The sequence below is a fragment of the Tursiops truncatus genome, chromosome 18 (genome assembly GCF_011762595.2).
Source record: "Tursiops truncatus isolate mTurTru1 chromosome 18, mTurTru1.mat.Y, whole genome shotgun sequence".
NCBI lineage: Eukaryota > Metazoa > Chordata > Mammalia > Artiodactyla > Delphinidae > Tursiops > Tursiops truncatus.
Window position 1 is genome coordinate 51,970,837 of NC_047051.1, and position 14,015 is coordinate 51,984,851.

At 41.3% G+C, this 14,015-nt stretch overlaps 1 protein-coding gene and 1 long non-coding RNA gene across 20 annotated transcripts in view; one reads left to right on the forward strand and one right to left on the reverse strand.

The window, feature by feature from the left end:
* The window catches only part of RBM26 (RNA binding motif protein 26), an 84,874-nt gene extending 78,501 nt beyond the window's left edge, over positions 1-6,373 (reverse strand). For 4 of the 17 annotated variants that reach the window (XM_019921020.3, XM_019921018.3, XM_019921019.3 and 1 more), the window contains exon 1: positions 5,797-6,371. In XM_019921020.3, the coding sequence (XP_019776579.1) occupies positions 5,797-5,867 (71 nt within the window). In that variant the 5' untranslated portion in view covers positions 5,868-6,371. Of the gene's footprint in view, positions 1-5,796 lie in introns of all 17 variants that reach the window. The other 13 variants (XM_033843798.2, XM_019921031.3, XM_073795346.1 and 10 more) reach the window with 9 other exon arrangements.
* A 50-nt stretch (positions 6,374-6,423) lies between these two features.
* Positions 6,424-14,015, forward strand: part of LOC141277054 (uncharacterized) — a 34,623-nt gene continuing 27,031 nt past the window's right edge. For all 3 annotated transcript variants that reach the window (XR_012327723.1, XR_012327724.1, XR_012327725.1), the window contains exons 1-2: positions 6,424-6,669; positions 11,722-11,984. This is a non-coding gene — a long non-coding RNA (uncharacterized lncRNA). The remainder of the gene's footprint in view (positions 6,670-11,721; positions 11,985-14,015) is intronic.

Consider the following 14,015-nt stretch of genomic DNA (forward strand, 5'->3'; position numbering starts at 1 on the left):
ACAGAGGTCAAAGAATTAAAATTTATACAAAATACTTACATTTAATAAACAAATTCATTGGTAACATTGAGGTAAGCAATTTTGGTTGAATACAAGTAGCAAGAAACTATATTACAGGCATTAAGAAGTAAATGGCTGGGGCAAATGAGTGAAAAATTAAAGGCTGACTACTGTTTCAAGATTTAACACTGACAGGAAAAGAAAGCTAGCAAAGTGACTAGAAGTATGATTTAACTTTTTGTTTTATTTTTTGCTATTGTTGCTAAGCTTTTCTTCCTTAAGGAATGGGAGACTGACTCTGTGCCCAAAGGAGTCTGTAGAAAAAAAAAGATCAAGGGAGGGAAACAGGTATAAAGTTCAGAAATAACAAGATCACCTTTCAGCTCTTCTTGTAAAACTGGAACAAAAATAAATTTTAATGTGGTAAGAAAGGTTTAATAACAAGCGTGGGTGAAGAGGAAAAGACTACAAAAACTCTAGGTTTCTTTCTTAAACTTTAAAGCACTGATAACCATGATGCTTTAGAACTTTGTTCCTTTACAATAGCAGCTACTACTCCAAAAATGTAATAGTAAAAAAGTGTATAGGGCTTCCCTGGTGGCGCAGTAGTTGAGAGTCTGCCTGCCGATGCAGGGGACACGCGTTCGTGCCCCGGTCCGGGAGGATCCCACATGCCGCGGAGCGGCTGCGCCCGTGAGCCACGGCCACTGAGCCTGCGCGCCCGGAGCCTGTGCTCCGCAACGGGAGAGGCCACAGCAGTGAGAGGCCCACGTACCGCAAAAAAAAAAAAAAAAAAAAGTGTATATACACACACACAGAGTAATAGGAAACAATACATTGTATTGTGTTGTAGTAAATTAAGAACAAGGCTCCAGAGTCAAAAACTTGAGTTTAAATCACTGTTTAGTCACATGTAAAAGCTGTGACTCTGGGCAAGTATCTCAACTTCATGCTCTAGTGCCTCGGGGTCATCACTTGCAAAATGGAGGTACAGTATTTACCTCACAGAACTTGAAATACAAAACTTTAACAATGTGTTCAAATGTTAATGGTAGCAATAATAGTAATGTAACCTATTTGTGTTTAATCAATCCGGTATTTAAGAATGGAGGGAAGGGCTAGGCTCTTTAAAATGTCTCATTTAATCCTTTCAACTACAGAAAGAAACAAGTATAATTCTCCCTATCACACCAACAAGGAAAAGGGAGGTTCATTTGCCTAGATTACTCAGTTAATAAGTGGCAGAGCTGAGATGTGAACACTGGTCTATGTGGACACAAAAATGTTTTCTTTCCACTACACAATGCTACCTCCACAGCACTACATAGTAGCAGGAGCACAAAACTAGGCGTTTTGTTCTTTACTACTAAACTCAACAAAATCTGGGCACATCATTAAGTCCATCTGTCTCAATTTTATTTTCTGAAAAATTAAGGGGTTTGACTAGATTTTGAGGTTTCCCCTAAACTAAAAATAATCCATGATTTTATTAAATCACCACATTCAGTGATGTGTAAACTCAGAAAAAGTTTTAAAATACAGCAGAAAACCTCTTCTGTTTAAAAAAACAAAAAAAAACATCGAAAGAAGATAGCTTAATTCTTTTCCAGGACTGCACATTATGAAAAAGAAATCAATGTAAAAGGGAAGACCAACATCTAATTTTATTATTAGCATGCATGACTAAGCAAATGTTTGGGAGAACAAAAACATCAAGTATTTCAAGATGACAATTTTAACACCTATATTTTCAATAAATTATGAAAAAAACTCAGAATCTTGATATACCTACAGACCTTATAATCAAATAAAATACAGATTTACCAACTTTTATTTCATGTTGAAACTGCAACCAGGTTGACTTTTTTTTTTTTCTTAATGTCCGTATGAAAACTTTCCTCCCCTAAAACCCTTCACTGGCTTCCCACTACCCTTCAATGACATCCCAAATCCTTAAAATGACTCAAGAGTCTCGTGCGATCTGGCTCCTCTCTCTGGAGCTATCCACTGGCTCTTTTTTCAGTTTCTTTCAATTCCTCCAAGACACCTCTTTTTCCCTTTATTTTAGGGCCTTCATACCATCTGTCCTCTAAAACCTTGCTGTCACAGCTCTCCATTCCCATCCTTTTGCCCCAGCAAACTGCTCTTCATCCATCCCGGTTGAGATGAAATATTATCATGCCAGGAAAGCCTTTCTTGACCTCCCAGACATATACTTTGACAGCATTCTGGATTTATAACACTCACTAGTCTTATGGTTACTTGTTCACCATCGGTCTTTCGTGCTAAGCGGTAAACAATATGAAGATGGTCATTTCATGTCATGTTTCCTACTATTTCCCCAATATCTAACACAGTGCTTAGCACAGAGTAGATTAAGTGCTCAATAAATATGTGCTGAATTAATACATTTAAACTACGAGGCAAGTCCAAAACCATCAGATACTTTACTAGCACAAATAGCTAAAAAAGTTCTATACACGTTTCGAGTTCTGTCTTATCCTTTGTGTTTCATATGCTCCTGCCTCAAATAGGTGCTATATGGCAATTACGAAGTAAAGCAAAAAAATCTCTTTAGATAACAAATACATCTTCAAGTTTCACAAAACCAAGGTTAGAAACCATAGATCTTAAATAACTGTAATCAGCGTTAAAAGTCATCTAAAAGAATGCACCTGAGGGGCTTCCCTGGTGGCGCAGTGATTGAGAGTCTGCCTGCTAATGCAGGGGGCACAGGTTCGAGCCCTGGTCTGGGAGGATCCCACATGCCGTGGAGCAACTGGGCCCGTGAGCCACAACTACTGAGCCTGCGTGTTCGGAGCCTGTGCTCCGCAACAAAAGAGGCCGCGATAGTGAGAGGCCCAAGCACTGTGATGAATAGTGGCCCCCACTTGCCGCAACTAGAGAAAGCCCTTGCACAGAAACGAAAACCCAACACAGCAAAAATAAATAAATTAACGTCAGATGCAGGCTTGTTAAAAAAAAAAAAAAGTATTCACCTGAAATGCAATTAAAGGGACAGGAACTTGGATAAGGGCTCATTTTTACCACAGTAGTGTACATTATAAAAGGACCAATCCCAGCTCCTATCACTGTCTAGGTTCTACAAGTAGTGCTTTATTCCAGCAGTAATGACTGCACTGCTACAGTCATCTGAGTAGGCTATATGATACCCGAAGATGCTTTATTAAAACTCAAGAAAAATTACAAGCAAAGTAGCTATAATCTTCAATTAGTGAAAAAAAAAAGGAAATGGTAATAAAGCTGATAAGTAATTTGAGAATTGAATGCTTAAAAAAGGGAATGCTAATTTTTTTTTTTTTTTTTTTGCGGTACGCGGGCCTCTCACTGTTGTGGCCTCTCCCACTGCGGAGCACAGGCTCCAGACGCGCAGGCTCAGCGGCCATGGCTCATGGGCCCAGCCGCTCCACGGCATGTGGGATCTTCCCGGACCGGGGCACGACCCCGTGTCCCCTGCATCGGCAGGCGGACTCTCAACCACTGCGCCACCAGGGAAGCCCCGGGAATGCTATTTTAACTCAAAACATTCGTCTAAGTTTTCTGTTCACCGAACACTTATTGAGTGCTAATTACAAACCAGGCAGTGTTCAAAGATTTTCTTAACACATACTCATTATTTTCCCCATTTTAGACATGAGGAAGGAGGCACTGAGCTAAGTAACTTACCTAGTATCATACAGCTGGTTAAGTGGCAGAGGCAGAATTCAAAGGCAGCCATTCTGGCTCCAGGGTTCTCCCTCTCAACCACTATTAATTACTACACTCCTGCCTACTCCCTCTCTCCAATCCACTTAAACAAGGCTTCTATCCATATCACCCTACTCCAGTGAAACTTTTCACTTAGTTCACCAATGACTTCTACCTTTACAAACCTAAGGGCCACTAATCTGCCTCCACCTTTTTCATCCATTATGCAGTATCACATCAAGTTGACAACCCTCCTCTTTTGTCATACATTTGTTTCATTAGTGACATGTATCCCAATTTTCTTCCTACCTCAGACCTGGACTCTCTTCGCTTCCCTATCTACACATTCTTCCTCAGAAACTTCCCAGTCTCACGGCTTTAAACACTATCTGCATGACTCCAAATATTTCTAGTCCTGGCCTGAGTTCTAGACTCATAACCAACTACTTATTTGACATCTCACTTAGGTATATAATACCTTACACTTAATGATCAAAACCAACCAACCTACTCTTCTCCCCTCAACCTGTTCTCTCCAACACGGATTCAGTTGCTTAGGCTAACTTCTTAGTTATCACCCTTGACTTCCCTTTCCCTTATCTCTCACACCCAATCGATCAGCAAGTTCTACCAGATCTATTCATTAAACATATTTAGTTCTGTCTCCACTATCACTCTAATGCAAACTATCTACAGCTCTGCCTACAACGTCCTTCAGAATGGTCTCCTTACTTCTCTTCTTGACCCCTTAACCTCCACGAAGCAGGCAGAGTTAAAACAAAATCAAATCAATCCCTGCCTGCTTTAAATCATCTAATGTCTTCCCATTATAGTTTAAATTAAATCCTAGCTCTTGACCACAGCCTAGAAGATCCTACATGATTTGGCCCCTGCATACTTCTCAAACTTCACAACCTTCCATCCTCTCCCCCATCACAAGGTTCCCTGCAGCCACAACTGCCTGCTTTCTCTTCCCAGATCACACCGTGATCATTTCCACTACAGAGGCTTTGCACTCGCTGTTCCTTCTGTAAGGAGCATTCTCTCTCCAGACTTTTACACAGATAGTTCCTTCTGTTCCTTAGGTGTTGCTCAAATGTCACCTCCTCTGAGAGGCCTTCTAATCACTCTTTTACATGATTCTCTACTGTTACAATCATCATTACTCTTATTACCTGAAATTACCTTATTTACTTGTTTATTATGTCTTACTGATTTTGGAATTTAAAAACTTTAGCCCTGACCCTCCCACAGTACATAGAAGGAGCCTAATAAATTTATTAAATGAATGGATATTCCCCATTGTATTTTAAGCTGTTTATTGTAAATCAACCAATTTTGATAAAACACTTGGCCCATATTTTGCGTGTATTAAAAGATAAATCCTTAAAACACTCAATTTTTCCAATCTAATGCATTTCAGCACTCTGAACCCCCTCAAACACACACATGCACAGAGTCCACCTATAGAAACCTACTTAAAACTGCTAAATAGTCCATATGGATAGATTGCATTTTCTTCCTCCAACCTAAGAAACGTGTAGGTGGGAAAGGGGAATTTTACTGGGCACCTTAGCACCTGTTACATCTTCAGTTAACAGAGGTGCTGATGAGCCAGACAGCACATGGGAGACATGGCCTTTCTTTCAGGGATTGTATGTAGGTAAAACGTGAGTGGCTGAGACAAGAACTGTTCTAATCCGTAATAAGGGCTATTCACCTCATTTAAAGAAACAAAAGTAGTCTAGTGAACAGCGGATTATGCTCGGATTCACCAGAAGAAATTGATCTGGGGGCCCTGGGCAAATACGAGTTGTGTGTGTAGGTTGTTGGGGTCGGTCTACAAATAACGGGAAAACAAGAGGAAGAGACATTGGTTTAAGAACCAACTCAGCGATAAGGTAAAGGTCAGCTCAGGCTCCCAGGCGTATTCTGAACCTGGGAACGAGGGTGGTAGAGGACGAGAAAACACAGAGCCCTGGGACCTGCGTTCACCGCTTCGGCCTCCACGGAAGGCACTTGAGGCAACCGTGAGGCCACCTATCTCCCACTTCCACCCCTGCAAGGAAATAGCCCCCGGATACTCACATGGGCTCGAGAGTCTTGCTGAGCCAGGACTTGAGGGCCTCGAAGTTTTCAATGATCATTTTAGAAACCATCCACAGCGGCCCAGAGGCCCGTCACACTAGTCCGCCCGCCCAGGTCGCGGTCGCTACAGCCGCCGCTGCCCCCGCCCCCTCCTCCGCGCGCCGCCCGCGTGGGCCGCGGTGGGAGGCGCCGGTGGCAGGCTCCCGCGAGCCCCGATGGGCCAACAGCTCCGGGGGGACGGCCGCAGGCCGCGAGTCCACGGGGTGCCAGGAACTTCCCCTCCCCGGACCCCGGACCCGGCTGAGGCAGCAACTGTTTGCCCGGGCCCTCCCCCTTCTCTCCACCCCAGCGAATCTTCCTGGACCAGAGCGCGACACGCTCCTAGACCCGGGCTTTCTCTCAGCTTTGAGACCAGGTGCTGGCTGGCAACGCAGAAGAGGCAAAAGTGAAAAAAGCGAAGACGAAGGGCAGCTGAATGGGAACGGTTCGGGGGGTCTTCCCGGCTCCCAGCACCCCCAAGAAGATGGCTGCCGATAAATCTCGCGAGAATTGTTGAAGTGTCGCGGTGACTCCCGGAGCCTGCTGGGAAGAGACGTAAGATCTGCGGAGAGCGCGCTAGGCAAGTTCGGCGAGTTTTGCGTCTTTGCGTGGTTTGTGGGCCCTTTGCTTTTTCGCGCCTTGATTCTCTTAAGAAATAAAGGCTTTTTTTTTTTTTGCAAGGAGGGAAAGGCCGCTGATTTCAGAATCAGCGGGAACCCCAGCCCGTCCTCTGTAACTGACGGCGTGGCGCATCGGCTGGAACGACCGGCGGGAGCGCTCCTCTGAGAGCGTCCACTCGGATGTGGCGGGATGCAGGCGACCTGGGGATTACAGGTGTGCTGCGCTGTGCTGCCTCCTCCGTTTACCTCAGGGTCCTGCAGTACTATATTCTGCATGTGCTGTGGACAAGATTGGGAAGAACGGGCTGGTCTAATATAACGCACTGAGACTGCCAGAGGCTTAGTTAAGTCTTGTCCAGAATTACTCGACTTCATGCATGGGCAGAGCACTAATGACCTAGGGATTCCTTCAACCCTTGACAGTTCTGAAATAGTTTCCAAACATCTGAAACTTTCGGACTTTTCCCCAGCCAGAAAGGAGATGAGTGTTTGTGGTTTTGGGGGGGGGGTTTGTGTTTTTTTAGTGTTAGTGTTTTTAATTCCCTCCGTTTAGAGCCGATTCAGCCCCAGATAGGGAAATTACATAATATCAAAAGAGAGCCTTCATATCAGCATCCTAAATAAAGTAACTTCCTTTTTCCTGGGTGGTCAAATAAGTTTGATTCCTGCCTCAGTTGTTCTATTTGCTATTATTTACTTCCATTAAGGTACTAGGTGGAATTTTACAAAAAGTCTAGTGCCTGTTAACTGTAATGAAAATAATTCACAATATAGACATTTAAAGTAGAACAATAAAAAGCTTTTTATGGCAGACACAGTGGTAGACTAAATTGTTAAGAACTCTGAGTTTATAATTTGCTAGAGTGAAGTGTCCTTAAGCACTAAGTGGAAAAGATTTGATAAAGTCAGAAAAGCTTGACATTTGTTTTAAAATATAGCATATAAAGTAGTATGCAAATTAGAAGGCTGCTACTGATTAACCAGGTGTTAATTAACAAGTGATTTAGCTAAGTGAAATAAGCTGGATGCAAAAGGGCAGCTATTCTGTGTTTCCACTTACGTGAGGTACCTAGAGTGGCCAAACCCCTAGAGACAGAAAAATAGAATTTTTATCAACTTGTTATCACTTAGTTGCCAGGGGCAAGAGGGGTAGGGGAGAATGGGGAGCTATTTTTTAATGAGTAAAGAATTTCAGTTTGGGATGATGAGAAAGTTCTAGAGATAGGCGGTGTTGATGGTTGCACAATAATGTGAGTGTTGTGAACTGTACACTTAAAAATGGTTAAAGTGAGGGCTTCCCTGGTGGCTCAGTGGTTGAGAGTCCGCCTGCCGATGCAGGGGACACGGGTTTGTGCCCCAGTCCGGGAAGATCCCACATGCCGCGGAGCGGCTGGGCCCATGAGCCATGGCCGCTGGGCCTGCGCGTCCGGAGCCTCTGCTCCGCAACAGGAGAGGCCGCAACAGTGAGAGGCTCGTGTACCGCAAAAAAAAAAAAAAAAAAAAAAAGGTTAAAATGGTAAATTTTTGTATATTTTGCCACAATAAAAAAATGATTTATAAATTTAATATTGCTAGGGAAAATGTAAAATCCTAATTGTTTAGCCTGCCTGTGTAATAGCCTTGCCGCGGACTGACTCCACCAGTTTTCAACCTCATCACCGACTGTTGGGTAACTCTGGCTCTGCACTCCAGCTAATCATCATTCTTCTGTTAAATGCTATATAATCCACGGAAACAGATTTGCTCACCTTTCCCTCCTCCAAACATTTATTCACATCATTTCCACAGGGAATGCTTCCACTTACTTCTTTCTCTGGCTATTCAAACCTTGCCCATCCTTCTCTCTCAGTACCACTACTACTGTATTTTTGAATCCTTCCTTATTTTTCCTAAACAATAGTAACAGGCTTTTAATTTCTCTGCCTCTTAGCTGCTTTCTTATCAGTTCATCTTCAGTTGCCTTCATCATCATTGCCTTTAATAGCAGTTATTGTAAAATTTGGATCTAATCATGTTAGTTCCCTGCTTAAAATCTTCATCAACTTCCACGTTGTCTTCAGGATAAAAAATCTACATTCTTTAACATCTGTAAAGGACCTTTTAAAATCAAACTCTTCCTATATGCCTTAGAAACTTCTTTCACTGCCTTTCAGCCTTCGCTTCAGCCACCCTGAACTATTTCATGCTCCTTGAAAGAGGTGTGTTCTCTCACTAAACTGATCCATTGCAAAATGTGTTTCCCTCCCTTACACTTGAATCCTACCCGTCCATTAAATTCAGTGCATACAGCATCACCTTTAGAAAACCATCCTTGACTTCCCTGCTCTAAAGCAGGAGTCCCTCTGAGGTTTTATGACATCAGCCTGTGCTTGCATCTATTGTAACACTCATTGCTTTATTTTTGCAATTATCTGATTATCTGCTCATTAGTAGACTATGGTTTTGAATCTCCTGTTCCATGCACAGCCCCTGATATATACAGTCATTTCTCAATTTTTTGAATGATCAAATGAAGCCCTGCCACTTCCAGGAAATCTTCCCTGAACAATGTAGCTGATAGCAATCTCTTCCACCTCTAAATCCTTAGTTACAGTGCTTGTTATCACTCCACGACTAGTCATCAGTGCTTCCTAGCATGATTCTCTTTCTTAACTATTATCATTTATCCCTCATCACTTCAGTGCTTCATCTTCTTTGGCTTTGTCTTCAGAGGTGATAATTAGCTAATGTGATAAGCAGTACAACTAAGAAAAGACTAAAACAACCCCCATAGACTACTTTATGTATTCAGTAACAAACATTTCAGAATGTCCATTATTAGGTTACCTCCTTAACATTTTCCAACATACCATGTTCCTTCAAAGCCCTGTGACTTTGTTAGCGCTGTTCCTTTTGCCTGGAATGACTTTCCTTATAGCTCAAATACCAGATGCCCTAGGCAAAGGTTGTTGCCTCTTGGTTCTTACCTGTAGAATAGGAGTTAAAACGTCTTATTTAGTTTTTCATCTGTCTGTCTAACTAGATTATGAGCTCTTTAAGGACTAGGACTCAAGTTGATTCCTGTTTGTTCTTTCTGCATGTAGCACAGTGTGTGGAACTCAGAAATGTTTGTTGAAGGATATAAGAAGGAAGTAGAGACAGGGGAAATATTTTCGATAGGCAAGTCATAATGATATACCTCCCAGTAGGCCTACATCTCCTTATAGTTTACTTAGCTGCCCTGATCCTAGGAATATTCTCTAGAGTATACTTAACTCCTCCTTAGGTTCTTCCAGTTCTCTCACCTAGCTGGTGGAGACAGTCTTATTACTCTCAGTGGTGCTTTGGGGGTCTTGATTAAACACTTAGCCTGTATTTCAACATCACAAACATATTCTGTATTTTTTCTTCTATTGTATAGTCAGTACTCTGTCCCGAGAATCACGTTTAGGTCTATATTCTCTCTGGAATACATGCCTTTATTTGGTGTAAGGTGGGGATCTAGCCTATTTTTTCTCCAAACAGCAAGCCAATTCTTCTCTATAATTCTACTGAACAGTCTCTCCCTTCCCTATTGATTTTCAATGCCACCTTTATCATATATTCATATTTCCATTTATGTATGGCTCTGGTTCTGACCTCTTTTTCAGTTGGTCTCTTTGTCCATGATGACGCCAGTACCATGTTGTTTTTATTTACCATTGTCTTATAGACTGTCTTAATATGTAATAGTGAAAAATCCCTCCCCTTTGCTCTTGTCTTTCAAATTTGACTTAGCTAACTGTGAACCCTTGGTCTACTAAATACTTCCTAGAACAAGATTGTTGAGCTTAGCAAAAAAAAAAAGGATCCTTTATTGAATTTATAGATTAATTTGGGTTGAATTGGCATCCTGTGTCGCAGTCACAGGTACTTTGCTCAGATCTACTTTTGAGAAAGGACTCACTGCCGAAGGCATGTAGTTAGCAGACAGCCTTCAGTCATTAACTTCTTCTGGGTTCACCTCAGCTTCCAAGCTGAAGTTACACTATTTTCAGGGCTACCCCTCTCTCCCATGCCCATCCTCAACTAAAGATTGAGTAAGGCATAGTATAAGGACCTAATGTCAACGTTAGGATGACAGAGGCTTTTTCAGGCCTGCATGGCAGTCTGATGCCTCCCCCTGCCTAATCCTACTTTCTCCCTTTCTCTTTCACAAATGCTATCCTCCAGTAAACCTTTTGTACTTCTAACTCCACCTCAACATCTACTTCCTAGAGAACCTAACCTATGACACAAGTCATCTGATTCATTCTATTTTTATAAATATTTTTTAAATTATAGTTAATAAAATCTAACCGTCCCTTCTGGCCCAATTACTTCTTTGAAACCATCCTTAGCCACCTTCATTTAATATGATGTCTCTCAGGACATACATTCTAACAAACCTTTGACTTTCTATGGCCATCATTGATTTAGCCCCTATCGTTTTATTTTTTAATGCACATATACTTTATCCCCTGTGGCCTCTTTAGTACCTTGTTTCATCAGTTACTTCCTTTTCTCATGTTTGCAACTCTTGTACTCTGTTGGGTCTTTCCAATTCATCACTCAACGAATGTTTACTGAAGGTCGGCTCTGTTTCAGATATACTACTACTTGCTGAGAATACAGTATGGACAAACAAGGCATGGTGTCTGCCCTATGGAGCTTATAGCCTAATTTAGAAAGGGAGACATTTAACGGAAAATCATATAGGAAAATTTTTTTTAATTTTTGTAATTAAATTTTAATACAAATTATATTAGGTATTATGAAAGAAAATAGAAATATGAACCATTATAACAATTTAGACTGGAAAGACTCAAGCATGGCTTCTCTTAGAATATAGTGTTTAAATGGTTAAGAAAGGGAGTAATGAGTAGAAGTTAGCCATGTGAAACAAAATAGAGACAGGAATATTCAAGGCAGACATAATAGCTTGTGGGGTGTTCCAGAGGTAAGGAAGAGCTAGGCTCTTAAAGAAAGCCAGAGAGGTAGGAGGGTATCAAGTTAGGGGGAAACATGGCTGTAGGTCAAATTAGGTAAACAAGAGCCACATTAAGATTTTTGAACTAGATTTTATTTAAAATATGATACACAACCATTGAAAAGTTTTTCAGTATGACAGGATGAATTGAAAACATGAACATATGTACATACTTCTTTTAAAAGAAAAAGCTTAATTAAATTTGGGAATTTTTAAATAAAAACAGAAGGGAGGCAAATCACTTTTAACATAATAATGCCAGGATTTTTATTTCGCTAGAAGTGAATCAAGAGCTGGACTTCCCTGGTGGCGCTGTGGTTAAGAATCCGCCCACCAATGCAGGGGACATGGATTCGAGCCCTGGTCCGGGAAGATCCGACATGCCCCAGAGCGACTAAGCCCGTGCACTACAACTACTGAGGCTGCGCTCTAGAGCCCGTGAGCCACAAGGAGAAGCATGCACACTGCAACGGAGAGTAGCCTCCGCTTGCCGCAGCTAGAGAAAGCCCGCGCGCAGCAAAGAAGACCCAAAGCAGCCAAAAGTAAATAAATTTATTTAAAAAAAAAAAGTGAATCAAGAGCATGTTAATAAAGGGAATACAGTTTTCTCATCTGAGACTAGGCACTGATGACTTGGAAAGAAAAATAATGCTTGCTGTGGTAAGGTATATCTTTAGGTAATTTAAGAGGAAACACTTCAGCAATTGCTGATAGTGTAAATTGGGATCAGAGGACATTCTATCATTTCCCCCTTAATAAGTTCAGAGCACTTCTAGTAAAAAAAGAGTTTGTGGGACAATCACCAGTTCTTCAGTGGGCACTCCATTTATACCTATAATTGCTTATAACGACTCCTATAGCAGTACTTTTATAGAAGGGACCCAAAACAGTACAGAGAAAGAAGACTAGGAGTTGTGCTATTAATACCCTGAGCTCTTTATTTTATTCCACGTAAGGAGAGGAAAATTACTAAACAAACAAAAATGCTGTGCAATAAAAATATAGTGTGAGCCACATATGTAATTTTAAGTTTTCTAGTGGTTACTTTTTCAAAAAGTAAAAAAAAGTGAAATTACTTTTAATGATATATTTTCTGTAACTTATCCACAATATTTTCACTTCACTGTGCAATTAATATAAAAATAATTGAGATATTTTACTATGTTGTTGTTACTAAGTCTTTGAAATCTGGCGTGTATTTTTACACTTACAGGTCATCTCAATTCAGACAAGCTGCATCACAAATGCTCAGTAGCCACACATTGCTAGTGGCTATGGTACTGAACAGTGCAGCTTTAAAACTTTAGAGGGTGCTTCATGTGGGCATTTAATTGTACTTGATGTCTGTTGTTTCAGTGTTATTGGTCGTTTTCCTCTGCTCAGTTTCTGCCCCCCATAAGAGTGGGCTTGAATTTCAAAAACCCTAATTAAGGTTCTACATCATTACTTTTGTAATAGACAGTTTTGTCCTAAGGCTACTAAGGAAATAAGAACAAAATGTAGAGATGAACCTTCTTCAAAAGACTGTTTATTCCTTCCGTGTCTTCTATTAGCCATAGTAGTATTAGCCATAAGAGAGGGAAGGAGAGGATAGGGTATACATAGTTTTCTTCTAATTCTTGGCTTGAAGACAAGACAAAGACATCTCCACAATAAATATTTGTTTTTTAAAAAGCAATGGCATGGAATGATATGACAGAGTCCCCAGAGAAGCTTTCTAGGGATCAAATGCATATTACCATTGTAAATACCTACTTCTCATGGAATACCAAAGTGAAGTTTGTGAATCTGCTCTGCTCTCTCTTGGGATGGTTTTCTCGAGCTCTTTTTCCTTACAGTAGCTAGGGAGATATCATATGTAGCATAAAAGATGATCCCCAGGAATCTTGGCTCTCAGTCTAAGCTGTCAGACTCACTTAGGTTATGGTTTTTGTTCTCCAGCGTTCATTCCTTCAACAAATACACACTGAGAGCCTACTGTGTGGGTATGAACTGCTCTAGGCCCTGGAGATACAGATGTAAACAAGACGGGCAAGGTCTTTGCCTTCATGGAACTTGTATTCTAGCCAGTCTATTAGGCCCCCCAGGGATCTTTTTGTTTTCTGGGTCTCCCTACCTTAGTATATTTTTTAAAATGTTTTTTGTTATGGAAAAAATTTTAATGTATCCAAAAGCAGAAAAAAGTATAATCTTTCCTGTCATCCAGGTTTTGCTTTTGTTTTTGTTTTTGTTTTTTGCGGTACGCGGGCCTCACTGTTGTGGCCTCTCCCGTGGCGGAGCACAGGCTTTGGACACACAGGCTCAGCGGCCATGGCTCACCGGCCCAACCGCTCCACGGCATGTGGGATCTTCCCGGACCGGGGCACGACCCCGTGTCCCCTGCATCGGCAGGCAGACTCTCAACCACCGCCCCACCATGGAAGTCCTGTCATCCAGTTTTAACAGTAATCAACTCCTAGTCAATTTTATTTCATTGACACTCCATCTTCTCTCCTTAGCCCATTTTAAATTATTTTGACAGATTATCACATCATTTCACTGACAGATGATTTTAATAATGTTACATATTTGAT